Source organism: Melospiza georgiana, chromosome 1, assembly GCF_028018845.1.
Source record: "Melospiza georgiana isolate bMelGeo1 chromosome 1, bMelGeo1.pri, whole genome shotgun sequence".
Classification (NCBI taxonomy): Eukaryota; Metazoa; Chordata; class Aves; order Passeriformes; family Passerellidae; genus Melospiza; species Melospiza georgiana.
In genome coordinates this window covers 17,791,169-17,815,723 of record NC_080430.1, presented here as the reverse complement: position 1 = coordinate 17,815,723, position 24,555 = coordinate 17,791,169, and the positions used below count along the sequence as shown (strand labels likewise).

At 39.0% G+C, this 24,555-nt stretch overlaps 1 protein-coding gene across 1 annotated transcript in view; it reads left to right on the top strand.

Moving 5' to 3' along the window:
• The window catches only part of GPR158 (G protein-coupled receptor 158), a 186,363-nt gene that overhangs the window by 11,236 nt on the left and 150,572 nt on the right, over nt 1-24,555 (top strand). Inside the window, exon 2 of the mRNA XM_058025870.1 lies at nt 3,998-4,103. Coding sequence (XP_057881853.1) covers nt 3,998-4,103 — 106 coding nt within the window. The remainder of the gene's footprint in view (nt 1-3,997; nt 4,104-24,555) is intronic.

Genomic DNA, 24,555 nt, shown 5'->3' with positions numbered 1-24,555 from the left:
GAAAGGAGGCTGGGGGGAGCTGGAGGTTGGTCTCTTCTCCCAAGTGACAGCACAAGCGGAAGTGTCTTCAAGTTGTGCCAGAGGAGTTTTTCATTGGATATTAGGAAAAATCACTTAACTGAAAGGATTGTCAGGCATCAGACCAGGGTTGAGTAACCATCCCTGGAGGTATTTTGAAGATGTGGCACTTAGGGACGCAGTTTAGTGGTGACTTTGGCAGTGTTTGGGTAATGGCTGGGACTCAATGACCTTAAAGGTCTTTTACAAGGTCTTTGGAATGCAAGCTGCTAAATGGAAAAGTGTACTTTGTGACAAAAGATGTTGGAAAGTCCAAGAATGGCAGGCTGATCAGTCTCACCTCATTCCCTTGGAAGGTGATGGAGCAAATCATTGTGAAAACCTCTTCTGGAACACATGAAGAGGAAGAATGTGATTGGGAGTAGTCAGCATGGATTTCTGAGGGGGAAATAGTGTTTTACCAACTCAGCAGCCCTCTGTGTATAGATAGCTGGTGACCACCTGGAGGTCAGTCACTTCTGATGCACTCCTGGTGGGCACTGGTTTGACACGAATCACCAATGTGTGCTTGTGGCAGAGAGAGCCAACAGCTTTCTGGCTACTGAGAGGAAGTTTTGCTGATGGGTTGAGGGAAGTGATCCTCCCTCTTTCTCCAGCCTGGTGCCCCATTAAGAGTGCCATGTCTGCTTGTGGGCTCCTCAGCACAGGAGATAAGGATGTACTGAAGCAAACCTGGCCACACAGATAGTTAAAGGTTGGAGCATCTGATGTACAAGGACTGAGTGAGCTGGCGCTGTTCAGCTTGGAGAAGAAAAGGCTCCAGGGGCATTTTGTATGTAAGTACCTGGTGAAAAATTATGAAGGAGAGAGAGACAGACCTTTCTCAGCCTTATTCGATGAAAGGATGGAAAGGCCAAGAGGCACAAACTGAAATACAAGAAATTTCATTTAAACATCAGAAATCTTTTTTATGGACACTGTGAGTTTGGTCAGTGACTAGATTGGATTTCCCAGAGATGGTGAACTCTCCATTATTGAAAGTATAAAAAACCCCAACTTAAGAGCCTGCTTTGAGCTGATTGGATTCATCACAAGAGGCTTCTTCCAATGATAGTTGCTGTATGAATCTGATTTTCACATCTATTTTTGACAAAGTAATTGTATTAAAGAGCTTTCAAAGGATGTAAGTTCTTTAATCAATTCTGATGTGAGAAGCCCAGAAGTATTTTCCTTTCTTTCCAGTACATGGCTCTGAGTGTTAGGATGCTCTCCTGCTTTCTGATGCTTGTTCCACTGGAACATGCCATGAATTCTCCAAATTGCAGCACTTCTGGTACAAGACCATACTGAAATGCCTTCTCAGTCTACTTAATGACCCTAATTTCTCTGGCTTGTGTGTGTTGTCTTTCTCATAAGTAACCTCTAGGTAAGTTTTCTTTGGAAAATATTTATATCCTTTTTTTACTGGCACTCTGTTTCTACAAGACTTTCTTGTGATACAGCAAACTCTTAAAGCTGTTTCCTTCTCTTAAGGCAGTGATTAGTTTGTCCTATATTTGAAATCTGTACTTCTATTTGCAGAAATGTTTGAGGAGGGAAAGGTGAGTTTCCTCTCCTACTAGTTAAAAACAAAATGTACACAAGAGAAAAACTTCCCATGCAAAGGAAATGAAACCTCCTTCCATCAGGTGCTTCAGGTGAATGGGTTGCATTTCCATCAAAGTTGAATCATCACTGCTTTTCCTACTGTATAAACTGATTTCTCTGGAGTAGTCAGGATGATGCTAATCCTTGGTATTTTTGCCAATGTCACTGGTGTATAACATGAATTAGGAGAGCAAGGAGTAGTGTTGGTCCTGGTCCTGCTTTGTGCTTGTTTGCAGCCATGGGGAGAGTATTCAATTGCAGAACAGGTCCTGTCCTCAGCCCACACACTAATATTTGTATTAGCTCAAAAAGGTCCAGAAAATATTAGAAACATACCTGGTGGGATCTACACATGACCAGATGAGTGATCTGTTGTCTCTACTGCCATGGGCATCTGAATCAGACACCTCCTTGCCAGGTTAAATTTGTAATCCACTGACATCATCATTTTAAAGAGAGAATCTGTGCAGTATGACAGTTTTTCTTCTTGAGGTTATTGCTCACCCAGAACATGGAAAAAACAGTTCCTTGGGGTAGAAACATGGTTTGAGCAGGTGAAACTCCCTGGTGAAACTGCTGTTCAAAACAAGTGTACAAAGGCAAAAACTAAAAATATATCAGAATATTCCAGAAGTGTGGTGTGTGCTATTTTAAATTTAACTTGCTAGAACCAGCACTTAAGTATTTCAAGCAATTTCTGAATGTGCCCAGCATTATATTGTTTAGATTCTAGTCAGGAGACTGAGTGGGATTGAGTGCTCCTGTACTGTCTGACTTCCTACTGTTTGTTTTATGTAATTTTCTCATGCATTCTTCTGACCACTTACATGATGTAGTTGCGTTTTTCCATTTACTGTACAGCATACCTGAAGATGAATGTCCAAATTTAGCTGTGGACTCTTGCTGTACTGGGGTCAGATATGAGGGAACAGCATTGTCCTGGTTTTGATCAAGCTCACTCTTATGTTCTAATTTTGCTTGTAAATACCCTCTCAAATACATGGCTCTGTAGCTGTCTTGTTGCAATTATTGTGTTATGAGCATTAATTAAAAGAGGGAACACACTTTGAGGTGAATGAGGTGCTTCTGAGATAGAGGCTGGGCCATGCCCTTGTTTGTTCAGTCTGCAAGAAGGGAGATGGTGGTGTTTGTAAAGTTGTGGAAGTCCAGACTGTAGAAATAAAAACATCTGTCCCAAGTGGCTGAAATGATTGACTTGAAAGGAATGGTATTCTGGATGTAAGAAATTAGCACAGAGCATTCATCCACTATGAATGAGTTTGTGTAATGATTTAGTAACTAGAAGTTGCATATTGACATTTTTGTCAAGTCTGGACTACAGCAAAGCAGTCATAGGTGACATGCTCTGACAAAACGATGCTATAAATGTCCTAGGTAATTCTGAAGAATATGTAAATCTTGAAAGGGTTTTTTTTATAAAAAAGATATACAACTACAGTCTTTTACTTTTTTTCTTATGATATTTTCTTCTTCTGATAATTTTCAAGTTTTTTATGCAACAGAGTGTCAGCTTTGAAATTGGCTTATTAGCTTTCCTTTCAAAAGCATTTTTGAGGTAAACTGTTGATAATGAAACCTAGAGACTTCTTGGTATAGGACTTACACAATTTGGATGGTCCTTCAGGACATGTGAGTGTAGGAAACTTTTTTCCCTTCACAGACATCAGTGATCTATTGGTGGCTTGTGCAGCTTTCTGATGTTGCATCAGGTTTTATTGGAGGGCCAGCTGGCAGAGGTGAGGGAGAGGGCTTGGGTGCTTGCTGGAGGAGGATGTTGAGCTGCAGAAAAGAGGCCTGAATGTCTCTGGATGCTGGGTTGTCTCCAGGGAGGGTGCAACAAAGGCTTTTGCCAGTTGTTTTGGCAAATAGAGTTCCCTGGAGCAAAGGAGAGAATGTAGTTTTTGCTGGATGTGGGGTGAGGTGCAGTGTCTGGTACCTTGCACTCAAAACTGCCTGGGAAGATTTTTAACTTCAGAAAAAGTAGTGCAGCTCTTTCACTGTATTTATTTTGGGTCTTTGCTGCACAATAAAATGTAAGGGCATGACATTGTTTGAACATACAACTTGCTCTTAACTGCCACCCTAGTCTTAATGTGTTAGATTTACTGACCTCTGGTCCATAGTACATCTCAGTAAAGTCTAAAATAAGAATATTTCTGTGACCATGCTCTGGGAGCACAAAACTTTTCTGGTTTTAGACATTTTATCAAATTCCATATTTAGAAGAAAGAGGTTGTTCTGCTTTTCAGGCTATAGCATCCCCAAAAAAACTTAACCTATTTCTGTGGTTGTGTTTCCTCTCTGCTTTCAGAGGTGTTGTCAAAGTGGACATCAATCTGCAGAAGGTGGACATTGACCAGTGCTCGAGCGAGGGATGGTTCTCAGGGACACACAGGTGTCATCTCAACAATTCTGAGGTATGTCTGTCCCTAAGGGACCTCACTTCAGTAACAAATATCTACACTGAGCACTGTTCTGTAGTATAAATGTTATGTGTTTTACTGACATTGAATGTGGTTTGTGAGGCTGAAGGAATCTTTCTGTGTGAGATGTTATGGGATTCATGAATTTCAGGAGTGCCTGCATTTCAGAACCATTGATGTTGAAACAGAAGCAAAGTTATTGTGAAGAGATAACAGTTACAGGGGAAAAGATTACCAATGAAATAATTTATGAGGTTCTGCTTTGCAAGTCAAACAATTATTTTGTGCTCAAAATCAAAATAGGATTTTAATGTCAGTGTCACTTTTGCTTGGATAACTTTGCAAAATCTAGTAGCTGAAATGCTAATGGTAATTATTCAGAAGTACATGGTCATTTGATAGAGTGATACAGAATAACAGGCAGAATTGGATACTGTAATTCCTTCTTAGTAGAAATGCCAACATTTTGACAGAGCTGACTAAAATGTTTGTGCTCAACTCCTTCCTGCTTCCTCTTTCTTCTGAAGGTCTGTATCTGGTTCCATCTGTCAGCAAATCATGGATCCTTTGGCCTGGCCTGTCTTATGTATTCAATGAAACTTCTAAACAAAATACATTTTGATTTTTCTTTTAATTCTCCTGTGTAAAAGTGATTTCAAAGGCACTCATTTGTTTTCTGTGAGAGTAGGTATCTTATGCACTTCTGTACTTTTGGAAAGGACAATTAAAATGTAGGGGAAATTGACATTTGTCTACCAGAAGTCAGGAAATGCTTGCCTAATTTTCTGTAAAATGCCAATTTATCAAAGCCAAGCCTAAATTTAGAGAAGCTGTTGGTTTTGATGAATTCAGCTGCTAACATTTTTGAGCAAGAAGAACTCAGATTTTTTGTAAGCATCTTTTTTTTTGTATTTTTCTCTGTGATTTTTTTCATGAAATAAACTTGAAATGCAAAATCAAGTCTTTGATAAAGACTAATTTAAGTCTAAATATTTCTGCAAGTGAAAAAATTTATTTCTCGGCTACTTTTTGACTTCTGAATTGTGAAGAGAATGCTTTTGAAGTTGCTCCTGTTTCTTCCTAGAAGAAAATACTGTTTCCCATGTGATCTGGTAAACCTTGTTTTTTAAATAAATTCTAGTTATCCCAAATGTGATAATATACTTTGGCAAGTGCTCCTCCTTCTCCTAATGTCTTATGAGCAAAATATGTCAGCAGAGGGGTGGGATTGTAAACTGCAACCCAGAATAAAAGGGGAAGAATCCATTCCTGGGTCTCTTGTGGCTTCCTCCCAGCTTGCAGCTAAGTCCCAGGCAGTCATTCCTTCATTTCCCCTGTCCCCACTGCCATGGGGTGGAGAACTGGGGAAAAAAGATAAAGCTGGTGGGCTAAGAAGAGTTTAATAATGGAAACAAAGCAATATGGTAATAATAGTGATAATAAAAGGTACTGTTGCTATAATGATGGGGAAAAAAAGGAAAATTAAACCAGAGAACAACCAGTGATGCACAATATCACCTGCTGACCCATGCCTGTCCTGTCCTCCAGCAGCAATTGAATCCTCCTGCCCAGCTCTTCCCAGCTTATATCCATGCCACCAGGCAGGATGTTCCATGGTGTGAGTATCCCTTTGGCTCTGCTTGCTTCTTGTGCAGAGCTTGGGAAACTGGAAAGCCCTTGACTTAATGCAGGCATTGCTTAGCACACTGGTGTTTTGGCTGTTGATATCTCACAGAAAATCCTAAACACAGCTCTGTACCAGCTACTGAGCAGAAACCACCACAGCTGAACCCAGGAGAAGGTCCCATGTGCTGCTTTCCATACTTGTTTCATTGGAACCCACTCTGTGCAATAAGGGTGACTTACATAGTTGTGCAGCCATATTTTCCACACAGTTTTGCTTATAAATGCCAATGACATAACATTCCTTGTGCTCTCTTATCTACCCAGGGGCAGTTAAACAAATACTTGCTGATGGTTGAATGCTCTGCCCCTATTTACAAAGTCTGCCTCCAGCAGAGTAGGAAGAGAATCCAGGAGATCTCTGGATTTCCAGTTCTGCTCTAGTTAGACCCTCCTTGCTCACTTCAGTTTTGTTGGGTGACTTGAGTATTTACTGCAGCATGGCCTCTGTGCAGATAAGCCTTGGCCATAGTGAATTTCTGATTTGGCTCTGAAATGTTTACTTCATAGCCCATACCATGGGTCCAGGCCTCCAATATTACTAAACCAAAGGCATGGAGCTCAGTATTTCAGGATATTTAAAAATTTTGGAAATACAGCTCCCTTCTTTCCTAATGCTATGAAAATAGAGAGTGACTTTGTGCAAGAATGGGAGGAAAAGACCAGAGTTATGGATTCATCAAAATGCTTTTATAGTGGCTAAAACCTACTAGACACATGGCAGACAAATTCTCCTACTTTCTGTGCTGTTCTGAAGCATTTATTTTCTAAATTAAAATCAGTTGAAATGAGGGAGATGGAGGTGCATGGAAACATATGGTAAGCCAGTGGTCTGTATGTGCTAGACAGAAAAAAGGGAAGGCATGGATGGGATCCAACTTCTTCCAGAAAACAGAGACTGTTGTTGAAAGTCCTGTATTGCCTCCACATAGTCTGGCACAGCAGTGCTAGGTGATGATGCTAACTGTGGCACTGGGATTTGTCTTTGGAAGGTCAATCTAGAACAACCTGATTGTGATGGAATAGTTGTAGTGTTAGTCCTTGCTTGGAAAAAAACAAACCAGTGTCAGGTTGAGTGATTTAGGAAGATTCAAATAAGCAAAATGTTGAGACATACTAATCTTCCTTAAACTTCTATCTGTCCTTAGATTTAGGTGTTCCTTAGGATTGGTGGATCTTGCTTTATGTATGGTGCCCTCAAGTACAAAAAAAACAGGAAAAAACCAAGCACTAAGAACTTTGAATCCCCCATTTTTAATTCAACTAATCAAATTTCTAATATGTGTACTTGGCCTTTGCAGTACAGAACATCCCAGCTTTCCTCTCCTTTCTCCAAATCCTTCTCAGGATGCTGCAAGAAATCAGTGACTGGGATTTTTTCCTGATTTGCTCTCTTTTGTGGGCAGTACACATACATCCCTGATTTGTAGCAGCCTAGATGAACAAGAGTGCCCTTGTTAAACCACAGGGTAACTGGACACTGCTCAACCTAATTAAGCAGGAAGTTAAATGATACTTAACACAGGAAAGCCAAATTGCAGCCATGGCTAAAGTCTATTTCAGTTGTTATCCTTTTCTCCTTTTAATAACTTGATCAGCCAAAAAGAGGTTGATGGCCAGGTGGCTTTTGTGAGAGCTGCATTCTGCTTCCTGCCTTCTACCTCGCCTCCCAAATAGGCAATGGCTTCCCCAAAAGCTATTGGGCAAGATATTTGGATTCTCTGGGGCTGCAACAAATGTGACAAGTAATATCTGCAGGGTTAGAAATAATTAAGTTGGGTAGATCATAAAATGATGCAGACAAGTCTGATATTTACAAACAGAAAAAGTGTAGTTACCCAAGAACAAACACAAAGTAATTTCATTGTACAGGCAGTGCTGTACAATGTACAGTCAAGGCAGATAATGGGAGTAAGAAAACATGCACTTTTACCCTGTTGGAAACCCCTAAAGACTTTTACTATATTGTATTTCTTCTCCATGAATGCTGACAGCAGCTGCTGGCGCTTTTAGTAACAACTTTAGAGTCCTTGTGGAGCCAGCAGCAATAATGTCAGGGCTGAGGAGCATCTGAAGAAATCAGCTGGTGTGGCCCCCTGAGCGCGGCCGGGTCCTTCCAGCCAGCAGTGTCAGCCTGTGAGCAGTGGCAGCAGACTCCACACTGCTCCCCTGGCCTTAATGAGCCTGCCAACAGCTTGCAGTGTGAGGCAGGCTTAGCTGACATCCCTCTGGGTTTCAGCAGTATTCCACAAATGACAGCATGCAAAAATATCTGGAGGAAATGAGGGAAGCAAAGTAAACAAGAAGGCTGCAGTGCTGTCTGTGTACAGTGGCTGCATATCCCTGTTTGTAGAAGGATGCATAGGCCTACTGTGTGTTTATTTATTGTGCACAAACACAAAACCAACTGAGAAGGCAAAAAAAATGAGCAGTGCAGCAAAAAAAATATCTTTTTTCCATTGTTTAGCAAAACATTTTGGTCCATCATATTTTATTATACTGTATGAAAGGTTACAAGCAACTGAAGAATGAGGAGGTGGGGGCTGGTTAAAAATAGAATTGTAATGGGAGTGGGGTGGGGGTGGGGGGAACCCAGTGCTTTCCAGGTTTTTCAAGCAAGTGCTTTTCAGTGCCCTTGTCAGACTGGGAAAAGGCTATTAATGTGCACAGTCTGTGGGAGGGGAACTGTGGTAAGAGATTAGCATCTGAAGTCATAACCCACTGGGTCAAAGTCAGTGTCATTGATTTTGCTTTTTACTTGCATGTGTTTTCTGTCCTATCCATTAGGGAAAGTGCAGTCATAATTAGAAGAATTTGAAATCAAAGCTGTTTGGTGATTCAGTCTGAGTGAATAGGTTTATGGACTATAGTTAGCTTCTAATTTGGAAATAATGATAATCGTTCTTGAAGCTCCGGATTGCATTCAACGCAGGATAAGAGCAGTACCCAACCAGAGCAGAGAGCATGTCAGGATATATTTTGTCTTAGAACAACTTAATTAGTGGTAGCAAACAAATACTAAATGCTATATCAAATCCTGGGCTGAAGGGGGAAACTAAGGCAGAAAGGGCAGTGGCTCATTCAGTGTGCAGGTAAAGAAAACATAGCCAGCACGTCTTGGATTCAGAAGCAGACATGTTCTCTCCAGCAGCTCAGGGTATTTGAAGAGCATGCAGTAGACACAAAAAAACCCATTTTGGATGCTATTTTAAAAATAACTTTTGCATCATCTGCATTCATGGGAAAAGTACCCTTATGACAGTAAACCAGATCTAATCTGGCACTCCCCCAGACACTGTTACATAAAATAAGGTGGAGGTTTGTTGGAGTTCTCAGTGATAAACAAGGTACTGTGAAAACCAGCTTTCAGTTTAAGGAAGAGCCAGGTTACTTAGCTACAGCATCTTTGCTTTAAAGACAAAAAATTTAAATGAGTCTGTGTTTTGCAGGAGCTAATCTTGGTTATCAATGTTTTCTTCAAAGAAGAAAACCTTTGCAAAAATTTCTTTCATCCTAGCTAGCAGTCTTAACTTGAGCATTTAAATTCATCTGGGTCAGTTCTATTTGCTTCTGTTTTTCCTTCCCCCAGAGTTAAAACATGAAAAGAGGTAAATGGTTGGCTGAATGATGTTGTCTGTCAAACTAAAATAGCTGGGAGATTTTTGGTTTATCTTGCATATGACAGGTGATGTAGCATTACATCAGTTTCCAGTTCTTTCAGATCTGTGGCTGCAGTTTTTGCATCTTTCTCTGCTGAGCAGAGAAGTTCGGTCAGGCAATGCTGATTAGCTGTGCTAGTGCTTCTTCTCTGTGTGTTTGGGAAGGAAAGAGGTGAGGCCCAGAATTTTAGTTGGCTGGTGGAACATGAGAAAAATGTATGTGGTGGGAGCAAAGGGGAAGTTGCAGAGAGGGAGTTGGATGCAGGGAAGAGAGAGACTGAAAAACTGTGGCTGGGGCAAGAGAAGGAGGATCAGGGTGTATTGGGAGGCACAAAAAACCTTTCAGTGAGGAGCGTGGGGACTGGAGCCAGACTGCACCATCCTCATGGCAGGCTGGCTGTGAATTGCCTTTCCCAGAGCAAAAGCTGTAGAAAAAAAAAGCAGAAGCTGTAGAAAACACAGGCATAAACAGAGCACAGCTTCATTAGAGTCCTCAATTGTTATCACTGTGTCCAGAGGCCTGTGCAATGTCTGAAAAATGCCTCTAGTAGCATTAAGCACAATTAGATATATGCAATTAGATAAATATGCAGCATTTTGGTTTCAAAGCATCTGGTCCAGTCTGTGAGAGATTTGACAGGCTTATCTTGTGAGGTGATACAAAAACTTTTACTCACATTTTATAGCTGGCCCACAGGCAAAATTATTATCTCCAAACTGATAGACTGGAATTGAAGAGTGATCTCCAGGTGTGTGAATTACCTTGTCCAGAGTTTGATTTCTGCAGAGAGGTGTGCCAACCATGTGTGCTGAGATGTGCTCAGGGCTCAGGCTGGATCATCTTCAGAATGGGGTTTGGGGTGCATCACAGCATGTACCCACACCATCATCCAGATACTTCCAGCAAGAAGTAGGCATCCTGATACATTTCTGAAACCTGTGTCTGATGAGCTTCATAGTTTTCTTAGTGATCTTGACTTGTGATAGAATTCTGGTCAAGAATTAAATCACCCAAACTCCTCTTAGATAAACACACTCTGGCTGTCATTGCAAAGGACACAACTTCTTATGAACTGTGCAGACTCTGTTCTTGAGTTAACTGTCAGTTTACTCAGGTAATATATTGCAGAGGGTTTTTTTCATAGTTAAAATAGGAAAATTCTGCTCATACATACATACTGCAGTTAATTTTTTCTTTGAAAAAAACTAGTTTTTTTTTCCCCCAAGACTTGAGAAAGTTAATTAATAGAAAAAACTTGTCTGTCTTATTTAAAAAAAGCTTTTATCAACTGTAGTAACTGTTCTTCCTGCTTTTTTCATAGTTCATCATACCTACACAAGAGGCAAGTTTAATTTATCCTGGCGACTAAAGGTCATTTGTTTTTCTATAAAAAATTAAAGTTATCTTGAAAACATATTAAAGCTCTCATGAAGAAAAACTGGAGACAATAGTTGCTGAATCTTTATATTCAAAACAATGTACTGAATCATAGTAAGAACCTTAATGGAAAAAAACTAATTTAGCTTTATTTTTAAGCACAATTGTTATAACACTAGACATTCAAATACATTCACTTTTGTTGGTGACTTCTGTTAAGAGGTAAATGCTTTTTTGCAAATGAAAGTGACTGCTCTTGGGTTATCTATGCTTTTGTTTAAATCTAAGTAATTTATATGACTTTTTATTCTGGTTTGCATTTGCCAGTATTTTAAACTGAAGGCTATCAAGGACTGGTGTCCTAGAAATTTCTTAGTCTTTACTAACCTTGGAATCATCTTTTGTGTTTCTTTAGTACTTTTTTGTCCATTGCTGTTTGAGATTATGAATGTACTAAGCATCAGTACTAATATGGGAATGCAGAACATTTGATTTTTATCTTCAGATTTTTGAGTATTACTGCCTTTTTGTGTTTTGACTATTTTGTAAGCGGAGTTTCATCCTACTGCATTTCTTTATTGTTTATCTATAAGGATTTTATTCTTCTTTCTATCACTGAAAAGGTAGTGAAAAGAAACAAACTTCTTCCAAACATCCTATGTACATAAAATTCCTAAGATAAGTAAGATATTTATTATCTTTGATTATTCCTTAACATATAAAAGATGGTGAGGGAAAGTAGATATTGCTTAGAGACCAATCAGACAATATTTTTTATATTGTTTTCTTCTTGCTGCAGGATCAGAATCCATCTGAAGTTAAATTTGGTCCTCAGATTTACCACAACTATTCTCAAGGCAACCAGTTTTCATTTACTTGCCTGAAATAGGTAGTAGGATTTGCTTACTAAACTCTACTCTTTTTATCAGAATGTAATAGTTCTTTTTTTTCACCACCAATTCCATCTAAATGTTTTAATAATTTTTCATCTTTCAAATATGGTTGGCTACAGAAAAGTAGTATTCATGAAGAGGTATAACTGTGCATTCTAATTTAAGCAAAGTGAGTTCCATATCGTTCATTTTAACCAGATAGTCTTACTGGTACATTTTAAAGTGAAACTAACTCAGTTGGCTTGACCTGAGAAGCAAATTGAACTTTCCCTACAGCTAATAAACTGAAATATTTGCAGCCCTCAAATATTTTTGTATGTGTTTATATTAATTAATATGTATTTACAGTTAACTTGTTTATGTGTGAACATTATATAAATGTGTGTATCTGAACATCGGTAGATACATGTATTTGGAGCTGTGAATTGCTTGGTCCTTTGCATAGAGGCATCCTGCCAGAGCAGCTTTGTGCTGAGATGTTACAGAGGCTGGGGGGGACACTGGTCCTTGTTTTGCTCCTCAGCCCGTGCACCAGCACAGGCTGCATTTCCGTGGGGGATGGAGCAGCTGGGAAGCAGCTTTGTGCAAGAGGTTCAGGGGGTGCTGGTGGGCACCACGTTGACCATGAGCCAGCAGGGTGCTCTTGCAAGGCTTGCTCTGCCTCTGGGGCTGTGTTAGGCAGAGCTTTGCCAGCTGCTCAGGGCCTCCTCTGCTGGGCTGTGCCCACCTCTGGGCTCCTCAGTTCAGGGGACATGGATGCTCTGCAGGAGTTCAGCCAAGGGCACCACAATCATCAGGTGTTTGGGGCACTGCTTGAATGAGGAGAGGCTGAGCAAGCTGGGACTGTGCAGTGTAGAGAAGAGAAGTTTTGGGGATTTTCTCTATGTAAAGGAGAGGCAGACTCCTCTCAGGGATAGTCAGTGACAAGACAGGAGGTAGGGCTTCAGACTGAAACAGTAAAAAAACCCTTTTTGATTACATTGTGAGGGTAGTCAGGCAGCAAAGCAGGTTGTCCATGGATGTGGTGGAGTGACCACCATTGGTGATGTTCAGATATGTGGGGCCCTGGGCAACCTGGTTAGCTGAGCCTGCTCTGAGTAGAACTTGGGGCTGGATGATTTTCAGAGGTGCCTTCTAGGCTCAGCTGCTGTGATTCTGTGGTCAGCTGCTCTTTCATCCTTTGTAGATTCATTTTTCCTGTCTGATTTAGTGCAGAAAACATGGCATCCCTTCTGAGCTTTGCATTTCCACTCTGCTTTATTTATACTTGTGTCAAGACTCTCTTCCATTGCCAGCTGCTTTTGCTAATCGCTTTTTTCTATTAAACTTCCAATAAGTGTGTGAGGATGTGCATGTAAGTTTTTTGAGAAATCATTTGCTTTAGATGCTTTTTCTATAACAAGCTCAACATTTCTTTCTTCTACTACAATAGAAGAAAGGGAATCAATATTTCCAGATTCTTATTTTCTTAGATGATAGCTGTAAGCATCTCAACTTACTTTTAAAACTTCTCTGAAGTTAATTTAGTAGAGATAACATTAAATTTTGGATTGTGCTGGCTTGCTGCTTGCACAAGGTTTTAAATATTTTTATCCCTTCATATATTATCTAAGTATCTAATGGTTAAATCTTTGAGTGGATGGAAGATCTAAAATATAGATTTGGTGGTGCATTTAATTGGGCTACAAATGCTGCATTATAAATTGGGAGTTTTCCAAATAGACTACAATGGAATACTGTCCTAGAATTAGAGGATTCTGAGGGCTGTTTAGTAAATTGTTATAGGTTCTTTTGAAATTTAGACATTCTGCTACCTGTTTTCATCTGAAATGCAGTGAAGCAATATGAGCAGTGCATTTTCCTGAATGAATGTTTTTAATAAATGTAATTTTGAAATAAAAAACATGTGTTTCAGGTAGTTTCTCTTGGAAATTGTATAATTTGAAAGACTGGTAAAACTTGATTGAAAATGTGCATTAATCTTAATCCTTTCTTGTGGAGAGAAAATGTAAAAAGGACACTTGGAGAGGGTGCTGCTCCACAGTAATGGCAGATGGCTTTGTAATACATATTGAGCATTTGTAGAAACCCATCCTCCAGTCAAAGCCCCACCAAATGCATGTCTCTTTTTTTTTTTTTTTCCTCTTGAAAATTTAGAAACTTTAATACCATTTGTCCCGTTCCATCCCTAATCATATCTGTCTTATGCTGTTGGATAGTCATGGTGATATTTTAGCTCAGCCAAAGCATCTTATCTCTCTTTCAAGAAAGGAAGTCAAAGAAAGCAGCACTCCAGAACTTGTAGACTTCTACCAGCCATGATAAGACATCATTACCTTCCAATATATACAAGACATGGCACAAATTGGTTTTAAGCACATGAGAGCAAATATTTGCTCTGTAGAGCTTAAACTCTGTAATTCACGTTGTTTCACTGCCCTTCAAAGTAAATAAACTGGCTGAAGGAGGCATTTCTTGGTTGCTTAGTTATACAGAATTTTTATATGGAAAACTAATATATGATGCTTGTTTAAAAGAAATGTCTAAATAAAATGCTACTGTCATCCTGATATGAATATTTGGGAATATTTTTGTGAAAAATGGTAAGACTGATTTTTTTCTTTTTCTTGGTAGTAGAATGAGTTTTAATTTTTAAATTTGGGTTTTCTCTGCAATAATGATTGCTTTCTAAGGGACCACTTTATTGTACATAGACTGTGAATAAAAAGCAATTCTCATGAAGTATTATTCAGTGAGCTACTTAAGGAAGAAATATTTTGCATGTTTAATGCACATTTCAGCTATGTTTCATTTCCATAGGTGATTGAGTGTTGCTTTTAATTATGCATAAGTGGATTATTCTAACTGCTTTCTAACATTGTTTTTAAAAAATGGTACATTATAGCAGTCATTTTTGTTACAAGTGTGACCTGAAAATATTTTCTTTGCTGATTACATGATGATATGGAGAGACATTTTGCATGTTTGTCATACTGCAGCAAATTTAAATGTTTTCCTATTTGTCTATCTTTGTTGTAACACTGCTAAATGGTGAAAATGTTGAAATACATGTAATAATTGAGATGTGTCAACTTTGAAGTCCTTGCTTCTCACTGAATTTTCCATAGGCTTTACATTAACTGTGTTTGAATTTGTATGCGTGTAGCGCAAGAAACGCCTGCCATGGGTCACAGATGTGGGAAGGAAAAGGAGGTTGGTGTGGGTGGGAAGCACTGTGTACATCACTGAGGCTGCAGGAGCTGTCCCCATAAACTGGGGCCACAACCTTCACAGCCCTGTCCAGGAAAGAGTGATGAGGAAGAAGAGGGCTTGAAAAGCATGAATTCCATGCAACAGCTGTGCACTCACCTTTTTAGTAAGAGTTACATGAAAGGATAACATTATTATAAGGAAAGAATACCATTGTAAACTCACTTGTCCATTGTAAACATCAAGCATTTGACAGTGCTCTTGCTCCACTCCATTTGTTTTCTCCAAAGATACAAACTCTGTTACAAAGAACAGTCTTTGTGTTTTGTGAGGGATTTTTTTCCCCTATTATTTCTTGCCTTGGTTAAGTCCCAAATAATTTTGGGTTGCAGATGTGAGAATGTTTGTAATTATCCATTCAGATCATCCATAGCTGTATGGCTTTACAGCAGTAGCTTTACATTAGGAATTGGTCTTTCAGTCTGTAGCATGCAGACGCTTCTCACTAATATGATGTGAATCCTTGTTGATGCTGAGGAACAGAGGCAGTAATCTGTGATCTCAGCGCAGAGGAGTGGAGCTGCTGACCTGTTGTGTTGGCCCTCAGAACTCCAGTTGGGCTTTGTTCTGTGACCAGCATTTTTGAGTGCATCCCCTGTAGAAAGACATTTTAGATCCTGGAGGGAGAGGAAGGCAGATAGAATATGTTCTTCCCTCTTGCACCAAAGGCTAATCATTCAGGGGATCATTCTCTCTATCACCTTTCCAGGTGCTATTGATCTTTATGTTCAATTTAACCATCAGTACAAGCAACGTGCTCTTAGTAAATTCAGTTCTGTGGACATGATCCAAATTGTTAAGATCAGTCTGGTTTCTGGCAGACCTTCATTTTGACTTCTGGAGTACCCTTGTACAGGTTAAAAGGAGTCTTTCTCTGCTTCCTCTTTTGAAAAGGATGTTACCAATATTTTTTTGTTTTGCCTTTTGATGCAGTGTCATAACAGGGACAATCAGACTCTTTTCTTTTTACCTTCTCCCTCTGTCAAATCCCACACAACATGTTGCCTTTTTGGAAAAAAAACCAACCCCAAACAACTGTAAAAATTTTTCTTAAGTCTGAATTCTTTTTTTAATTTGCAGTCTCAGCTTAGCTTTGGGTTTAGGTTGAATTCCTTGTTTTGGGAAGTATGCAGATGTAAATGCTGCAACCTGTGTGCCACTCTGCCTGGAATCTGGTTTTGCTTTTCTCCTCTCTAGATTGACTACCCACTGGAAGGCTTCAGAGTTGCAGCTTTTTGAAGATTATTTATTTTGTCTTGGTGACTCTGAGTGCAAATATCTAGTAATGCTGGGGATATTTGCATTGTTAGCCAGGAAAATCAAGTGCAAATATGGCCCATGTTCTCTCTCTTGGATTTAAATGCAGACCAGATACCTTCCTGGAAAACCCTTGTTAGCCATTCCCATGCCACTGGAATCCAGACAGAGATATTTTATTTGAATCCATGTGGTCTGTTGTTGTAGGTGTTCATATTCTATCATGTAACACTTGCTTTTGTCTTAAAATATACAATGAAGTCTCAGAAGTGATGAATAATTTTATCATAGGTATCTTTGGTCCTGTGCTCCTCCTGGGGAGCTCCACTGGACTGGTCACATCTCTTCCTGAAAATAGTCTGTAAGAAGAAAAACAGCAGCTAGATTTTGGATGCCTGCCTGAGGCTGGCATTTTGGCTTTTACAGAGGAAATGCTACAGACATGAACTGAGTGAATCTTCTTCAGGACAGATGAAAGAAACATCCCAGCTTTTTTAAAGCAGCTTGTACAGTTTGCTCATTCACCTCAAGTCACCATGGCCATCTGTAAGGAAAAAGTTCAGAGTCAGAACAGTGAGCATGACACTAAATTTTCTTTTTTGCTGTTTTTACTTGTAGGAGGTAGGTTCTGTCTTAAACTACTATTAGCACTGATCCTGTGAGAGTTGACTCAAGAAACTGCTCTAAGTGACAGAAAAAGGTTATGTATTGGAAGGTTGGTGAGCTGTCAAAACACCTAAAGATATTTAAATTGCTTCAGAAGTGACTGGCAAGTACAACCTCATTTTTAAATTACTGTCCTTATACAAGAATTAAGTTAATGGCATACCTTTCAGGGACAGAGGCTGACAGGGTAGTTCAACTACTATTAGCTGTATTAATAAATATTTTCACTGAAGACATGAGACAGAGCGGTTACTTTCCAAGCTTCCTATCCCTTTTCCTCAGCTTGACTACATTATACTTGGTTACCTTGTCTAGTCTGATTTACAATTACTTTTAGGGGCACTTTACTTTGGTGACAATAAATGTGTCTGGGTTCCTTATGTCTGTAATGTAAAACCCATCACACTGTTTCCCAGTAAAAGTGGGCTTTTTAGGCAAGAGTTCTTAATATTTGTTTCTGCAGCTTCACAGAACTAGAGCAAATCTGGCACATTGCAAAATATATTCTCATTATCATTTCTCCTGCAGAAGCAGTGCCAGGGGCCCTTCCTGTGGAGATCAGATTGTGCCTCAACGTTCAGGACCATCAGAACTGAAAGCTCAGTTAATGGCATTCTGACAGAGACAAACAATTCTTTGGGAGAAAGAGGAATAGATAAAACCACTATTTTGAAGGTGTGCTGAGAAAACCCCCTCATTTTGGAATGTACATTGAAAGCACTGATGCCCAGTTTGTCAATACACCCAAGCAAATTCTGACGGAGAAGCCATTTACTATTGCTTTGTACAACACAGCTACGAATCTTCTAGGGGACAATGAGAAGATGCTTTCTTAATGAAAATAAACCCTAGAACTCAAAATTTACAGTAGTAAGTAAAAGGTGCTTTCATATATAGAAATAATGAGGAAAAGAGATACGCTAAAAAAATTAGTATAATGGAAGATAAATGATAGGAGCCTTTCCTTTTACTTGTAGATTATTTGAGAGAGCATATAGTGATGATATTAACTAAATAAATCAGATGGGGAAAAAAGCCATTTTATTAAGTTGCAAATATGTAAACTGAAAAAAATGCAATTGTGTTAATGTAATTGTTTTTATTAAGACAAATGAACCATTTTTATTCAGTAGAGCACTCTGTAGAAAGTTATTACATGCAGGTTAGAACTAACTTACATTTTAGACTAAATTTAGACTTGTATATAAATCTCTATCAGGCAGTATTTTTTATTGGTGATTCCCTGGATTTAATTTTAATTTTATATTAGCTAGAATGAAAGTAATGCTGAAATTGTCCTGTAACAAGACTTTTTTACCCAATAAATATAGTTCTGCCATTACAGGAGACAAGGATTCCTCAGCAATTTTCAGATAAAGCAGAAAAAGAAGTAGTTCCCATTGAAAAGCTAATGAGTACCTGTAAAGTTGGTTTGTCCACACATAATCTCAGGGATTTCAATTCTGCCATGTGCCTGCACCCTGAAATCCTACATGAAAGTCACTGTAACAGTCTGGGCAGCCCAGCTCAGCTGCTGGACCAAACCTCTGAGTTCTGTTGTACTGACTTCAAGCACTGTTTGTAGGATCACAGAAATTTGGCAACTGATAAATTATGTTTTGAGATGAAAGGAGGGGGGAAATTATGCTATGGTTGAGGCATTATGTCTTAGTTTACCTCTTTGTCACTGATTTTTGGCTGTAATTTTTTATGACAACAGAGTAGCTTCAGTTGAGAAGCAGAATATTCCTTCCCTACTGCAAAATGTCCTAGCAGAAAATTAATGCAGAGAAGCCACAGAGGAAGTGTGTATTTGGGTTTTGAGGTGAATGTCATCCTTTCAAGGGCAGTTTAAAATATTAAGAAAGGAAAAAAAGAAAAATAAAAAAGATGGGCAGTACTATGTGTACCTGCACAGGTAAAGCCGACAGAAGCTGGTCTGGTCAGGTGTTTAACTTTTCCTCATTGGAAAATGCAGCCCTTGACTTCAGCTTTGGACTGAACCTTTCACTACAGAACTTTACTGTTCAAAGGATTGAACGTTATCAAACAGCCTTTGAATTAATATAGTAGTGACAATGACATTTGAAAGCATTTAGAAGTTTCCAGAGCTTTCTAAAACACTTGGAGAGAAATTTCTGTATTAAAAGTTCACAAAAGTATATGCTGTTTATGGGTAAAAAGACCCTAAACCCGTTAAAGTAACCCCTCTGAAATACCTTTGTTCTTCTTTCACCTGTGCAAATTTTCTCTGCCATCTGAGCACAGATGGACCCTTGCCTGCCACCTCCTGCCTGGGTGCTTGAGCTTCACTCATTGACTCAGGCAGAGGTGCCCAGTGATTGGTGTCTTCCCTGGGGAAAATCACCTGTGCTATTTAACAGGCATGCCTACAACACCTGGGAGCTCATTAGTGTTCTATAGCATCCTGTGGCCTTTCAAAGGGCAGGAGTTTCTGAGGACTTTCCTGGAAGAAGGTGGGAAAACCATTATGTTTTGGTTTTGCTCTGCCTGAGAAGTCAAAGTAGATCAAATAACTCCATTATGCAAACAAGTGATGGATGCATTATTCATCTCTGTTGCTCCCATTTCATGCATTTTGTATATGATCTATTTCCTTCCATTTAATGAAGAAGATAAAACCCCCTTGGTCTGCACTAAGTAGCTCTTTTTTTCTTCTTCCCCCCCCCACCTTTTTATTTTGACAATGTTCTTGCCAGTGCTATGTGGTAAGAATGTCAAATCAGGGTCAGGGTCAGTTTACCCAAAGTGAAAATGCTGGACCTACTTTTAATTCAGAACTCCAGCAGCAGATCTGTTTTACTGCTGCAGTCAGTAATGGATACATAATTGCATGCCTGGATGGAATGAGAAAGACTTGATTTGGGAATTAGTCATTCTAAGAAAGAACCCAACTACATTTCTTTGTGGCAGCAAGCATATCTTGCAGCTTGTTTCACACCTCACTCCTACCTTGATGGGAGGAATGATATTCTGCTGTGAACAACACAGATATTAATACTGATAGGCTGATAAAGGGTTACATTTTCCCCTTGCTTACACAGGGTTTACTTGAATGTGACTGCACAGATTCCATGAACTGCTGCTGAGTTAGGCTCTGAGTTCATCACCAAGTCTTATGTTCCTGGGCAATTTCAACCTGAGGCATTGTTCTAGCAACTGGCATGTGTAAGGTGATTAGTTCCCCCAAAAGTTTCAAAACATGACTCAGAGATTTTTAAAATCATTGCTTCTTCCCTTCCTTGCTGTTTTATATCTGCACCTACTACCTAATTTCCGTGTTCATGATTTTTTTCATATTTTCTACACTCTTAACTTCTACCCATCCAAACTCAAGATCTCAAAATTAGTCCGTGTTCTGGTTTCTTTATATGAGAAAAAAAACAGGTTTATGTTTGTCCAACCATATTAGTTTATTGTATAGATACCAAGGGTTGAATTCAGAAATAAGAATTAAATTCATTTATCCACCTGAAAGTAAGTTATTTTGTCTTTAAGGTACTTGAAGAGCATTTTTCTATGAGGTTATATGTGCGTTGCTGCTAAACTTAGGGAGAAAGTTCAGGAAATCTTTCTTCATATCCAGGTCTATTGCAGGACCAAACTTAAGAATAATTTGAACAATTCAGTATTGTTTAACACTGAGTATTAACTGCAGCTATGTGTCTCAGCATTTTCCAGTCCAGTGTTTTAATGTTCCAGGTGTTGTTTTGAACTTGCTTTTCCCAAGTATTTTTATGCACTTTACCTACAGTATTTGTCAATTAATCACTAGGTAGCAATAACAATTAATCACTAGGTAGCAGTAAAGAAAGGTAAGCAAACTAATATGTTCATGTAGTCTGTGAAGAGGCCACCAGGGCTTACCCTGTGTGCTGACTGTACCAAGATGGAACTTTTATTTGTGAACCATTACTATAATGAAAATCCTTTCTTTTTTTTTTAAAGTTTGTGTATTCCCACCAGAAAATGAGAAAAGGAGGTCGAAAGCATAACTATAAATACACAAACTGGTTTTGGAAGCAGAGCTCAGCCCTTTGAGACTTTGAAAGTTCAGTTCCTTTGTGACAGATAGATGCTGAGCAGTCTATATTCTTTTTCTGTGAATGTAGTAAAAAATTAAGGAATTGCTTTTCTTGGGGATATAATTACAATTATCTTTGTTGTCTTTAGTGGCTGTAAGATAGTAAGACCTTAATGACCTTATTTTAAAAAATCCCACCATGATGAAGCAATCCTTGTTTCAGTATAACAGTGCAAACAACAGTAGGAGAAGCAGCAATAAAGGAGCCAACAATGAGGTTGGCTTTCACCCTCAAATGAAGACTCCGACCTTGAATCTTTTCTCAGATTGGTTCAAGGTCCTAGGTCAGACCTTTTCTGCCCAGAGAGGTTGTGGATGTCCCATCCCTGGAAATGTCCAAGGCCAGGCTGAATGAGGCCCTGAGAAGCCTGGTCTAGTGAAAGTGTCCCTGCCTGTGGCAGCAGGGCTGGAACAAGATGATCTTTCTGGTTCCTTCCAGCCCAAAGCCATTCTATGATTGATTCCATGATCAGGAACACATTAGGAATGGGACAGAAGGACTTAAACCTCAATGGTATTGAAATGCCACCTTAATTTTCAGCACAAGCTTAGGTGCATTCCTGATATGAAGTCTGGCTTGGGAGTGACTGAAGAAATGAGTTCAGCACACTGTAAAACTCGTCTTCAATAAGAGAAATATACGAGAGCATCTCTTTGGATTTGTGGACTACCCGTCTTTGTAGTGAATTTTTTATATGCCTCCAGGAGGAGACTTGTATTCCTGACAAGGTTTGTTTGATAGGAAGAGATATTTTTGCACTTCACTAAAGATAAAAGTGACAAAAGTTCATCCATAAGACAACTTTCATCTGCCTAGACCAGTTAGCAGTGGTAGCGAAGAAAGATGGATAACATGGAATTTGGGGCAGTTTACACCAATTCACACAGCTCTGTGTGCTGCCTGGTTAGGTATAGGCAGCTGAGTTGTTCCTGGACATTGTGAAGTTATGATTTCCTGAGTGTTGCATGAATACATACAGGACAACACATTGTAGAAGGATTTTTAGCAGAACAAGGCCATGCTATTCTCCTACGGGAATTGGACAACCCTGGCCTGCAGATTGCAGGGTTACTTTGAAGACCATGTACTGTCCTCAGAACAAGACAGACCATGTGCCGTCCTTGGATGGATACAAGAGGGAAGAATGAGCATTGTGCCAAGACGAGACCAGATGCCAAGCACGTTGTGGGAACTGCTAATTTGGCAAACCTTAGCTAAAGATGCTTATAGTGTGACAGCCAATCAGTAATTAACATGTATGTATGAATATAGCTACTTAACCAATGAACATTAACCCTTAGTGGCATGAGACAGTGTATAGAGAAGGATAAATCTGCCAAAGTTGCTTAATAAAGTGAGAATGGCATGTAGCCACATTGGTGTGATTGGTGTTACTCGGCTGGCTCTCTGATTGGGACCCTTTTCACCACATCTCATAATTAATGTCCAAAAAGTATGAACAATATCAAGAGGAAAAAGCCTGAGGAAAATACCCCAATGGATGGCATAGCCTTGTCTGTGGTAATCAAATGGATTTGTCAGCATTTGTCTCACTAATTGAACACTAAGTGATTTAATTATGTTTGACAGACACAAAGCAAGGCATTTTTATTTGAAGACTGATAAAGGCATACAAAGAATGCTGAGAGTGCTTATATATCATCTAGTGAGCTAGGGTGAGACTCCTCAGGAAAGGAAAACCATGTTTAGAGTTTGTTTCATCATGGGAACATGGAAGAAATCAGAGGTCGGTTGAGCCCTGTGGCTCTCATTTGCTATCAGCTGAGAATATTTTCAGTCTTTCTTCTCTGGGAAAATGATATCCTCCCTACTGAGTAAAAGTCACATTTTTTTGACTTGTCAGCATTGTCGCAGTAGTAGAACTGAGTATGAATTTTAGCAGACCAGAAAGAAATACTAGAATTTCCTTACTAATGTGGGTCACTGTCTCTACTATTGCTTGGTAGAAATATGGAAAATATGAAATATGGGAAGCTTTTTAAATACTCAGAATGACAAGTGAATTGTATCATAGCTTTGTTGTTAGAAACATGATGAATACAAATTTAATGAAACAAAGGACAATTTCCATTGCAGTTTCTGAGAAAAATGCTGATTGCCCTGCTCTACCATAGTTACACCTTAGTTCACAAGCTAATGGGTATAGCAAGGTGATGTTAGAAAAAAGTGCTGCATTTCCAAACATCAGTTTTTATTTAATGAGAAATTATTGAAAGCTATTTTCAAACTTTTTTCCCCTTTTATCCTTCCACCTTCAGTCTCACATTTTGGCAGTCTTCAGGTTTCTTAAAATATAGAAACATTTCAGGCTGAACAGTACTTTTTTGCAAGATCTGGTATTAATTGATTCCAAGGGATTCCTTGCTGAAAAAGGAAAGAAGAATATTTACTGGGTGGTTAACACAGATAAGATCTATTGCCCTCTGCATCCACAGCTTGTCCTCATTAAGATCAGTTGGCTTGGATTGGATAAAGATTAATTGGATAAAGATTAATTTTTCATTAAGGCTTCATCAGGGCAAGAAAAATATCTAGTTTTATGAGTGTCTTTTTGGCTTCTAAAAATTTTGTTTCTTTTTTTTTTTTTTTTCTTTTAATGAATAGTGATGCTGATTTATTTCTTAGGAGGAATTATTCTTATTTTCACCCTAGCCACAGCTAGCCTTACCAATCATGAACATTAAAAAGAGACTTATATTTTTAAGTCAAAAACCCCTAAGGGATTCTGTTATCCATTTTTAGAGAAGGAATAGCCATATTCCATCAGTCTGCTGTTACTTTTATTTCAGACTGTTTTTCTCTCGCTCTCAGGAAAGTTTTCATGGTTGTGTATTATTGTAATAGACTGCAGCTGCTCTTTCACAGTCTCCTACCTTTGCAGGACACAAAGACTGCAAGTATTTCAAGGTGAAGCAAACATAAATCAAAGGCACCAACTGAATTACTGAGAGAATTAAAAATCATGGAGTGATAGCAGGCATAGGGACTGAACAGGAGCCATTCTCATGTTATGACTGAAAAGAGTACCCCAGGCTTTTTTTGCTACATGTTTTGTGAAACAGTTCAGTGCAGTCTTTTCCTGAGAAAAGAAGCCAAAACCCAAAACTCACTTCTGCAGCACAGAATCACAGAACATGCTGAGTTGGAAGGGACCTGCAAGGATCATTGAGTCCGACTTTTTGAGCAAGGAATCCCTTGGAATCAGCTAATACCAGGCCTTGCAAAAAGTACAATTCAGCCTAAAATGCTTCTTTATTTAAAGAAACCTAAAGACTGCCAAGATGTGAGACTGAAGGTAGAAGGATAAAAGATAAAAGGCTTGAAAATAGCTTTCAGTAATTTCTCATTAAGTAAAGGGACCCAAGAGTCTCACCATGTTCCTGAGAGGGAAATTTTCTTTTATTTTTGGGTTTCAATTGGAAAATGAAGTGTTTGGTGGCATGGTATGTTTTTCAGCAAAAAAAAAGTCTCTCATTCTGTATCTCCTTTACTGTTGGCTAACTTGTGCTATCA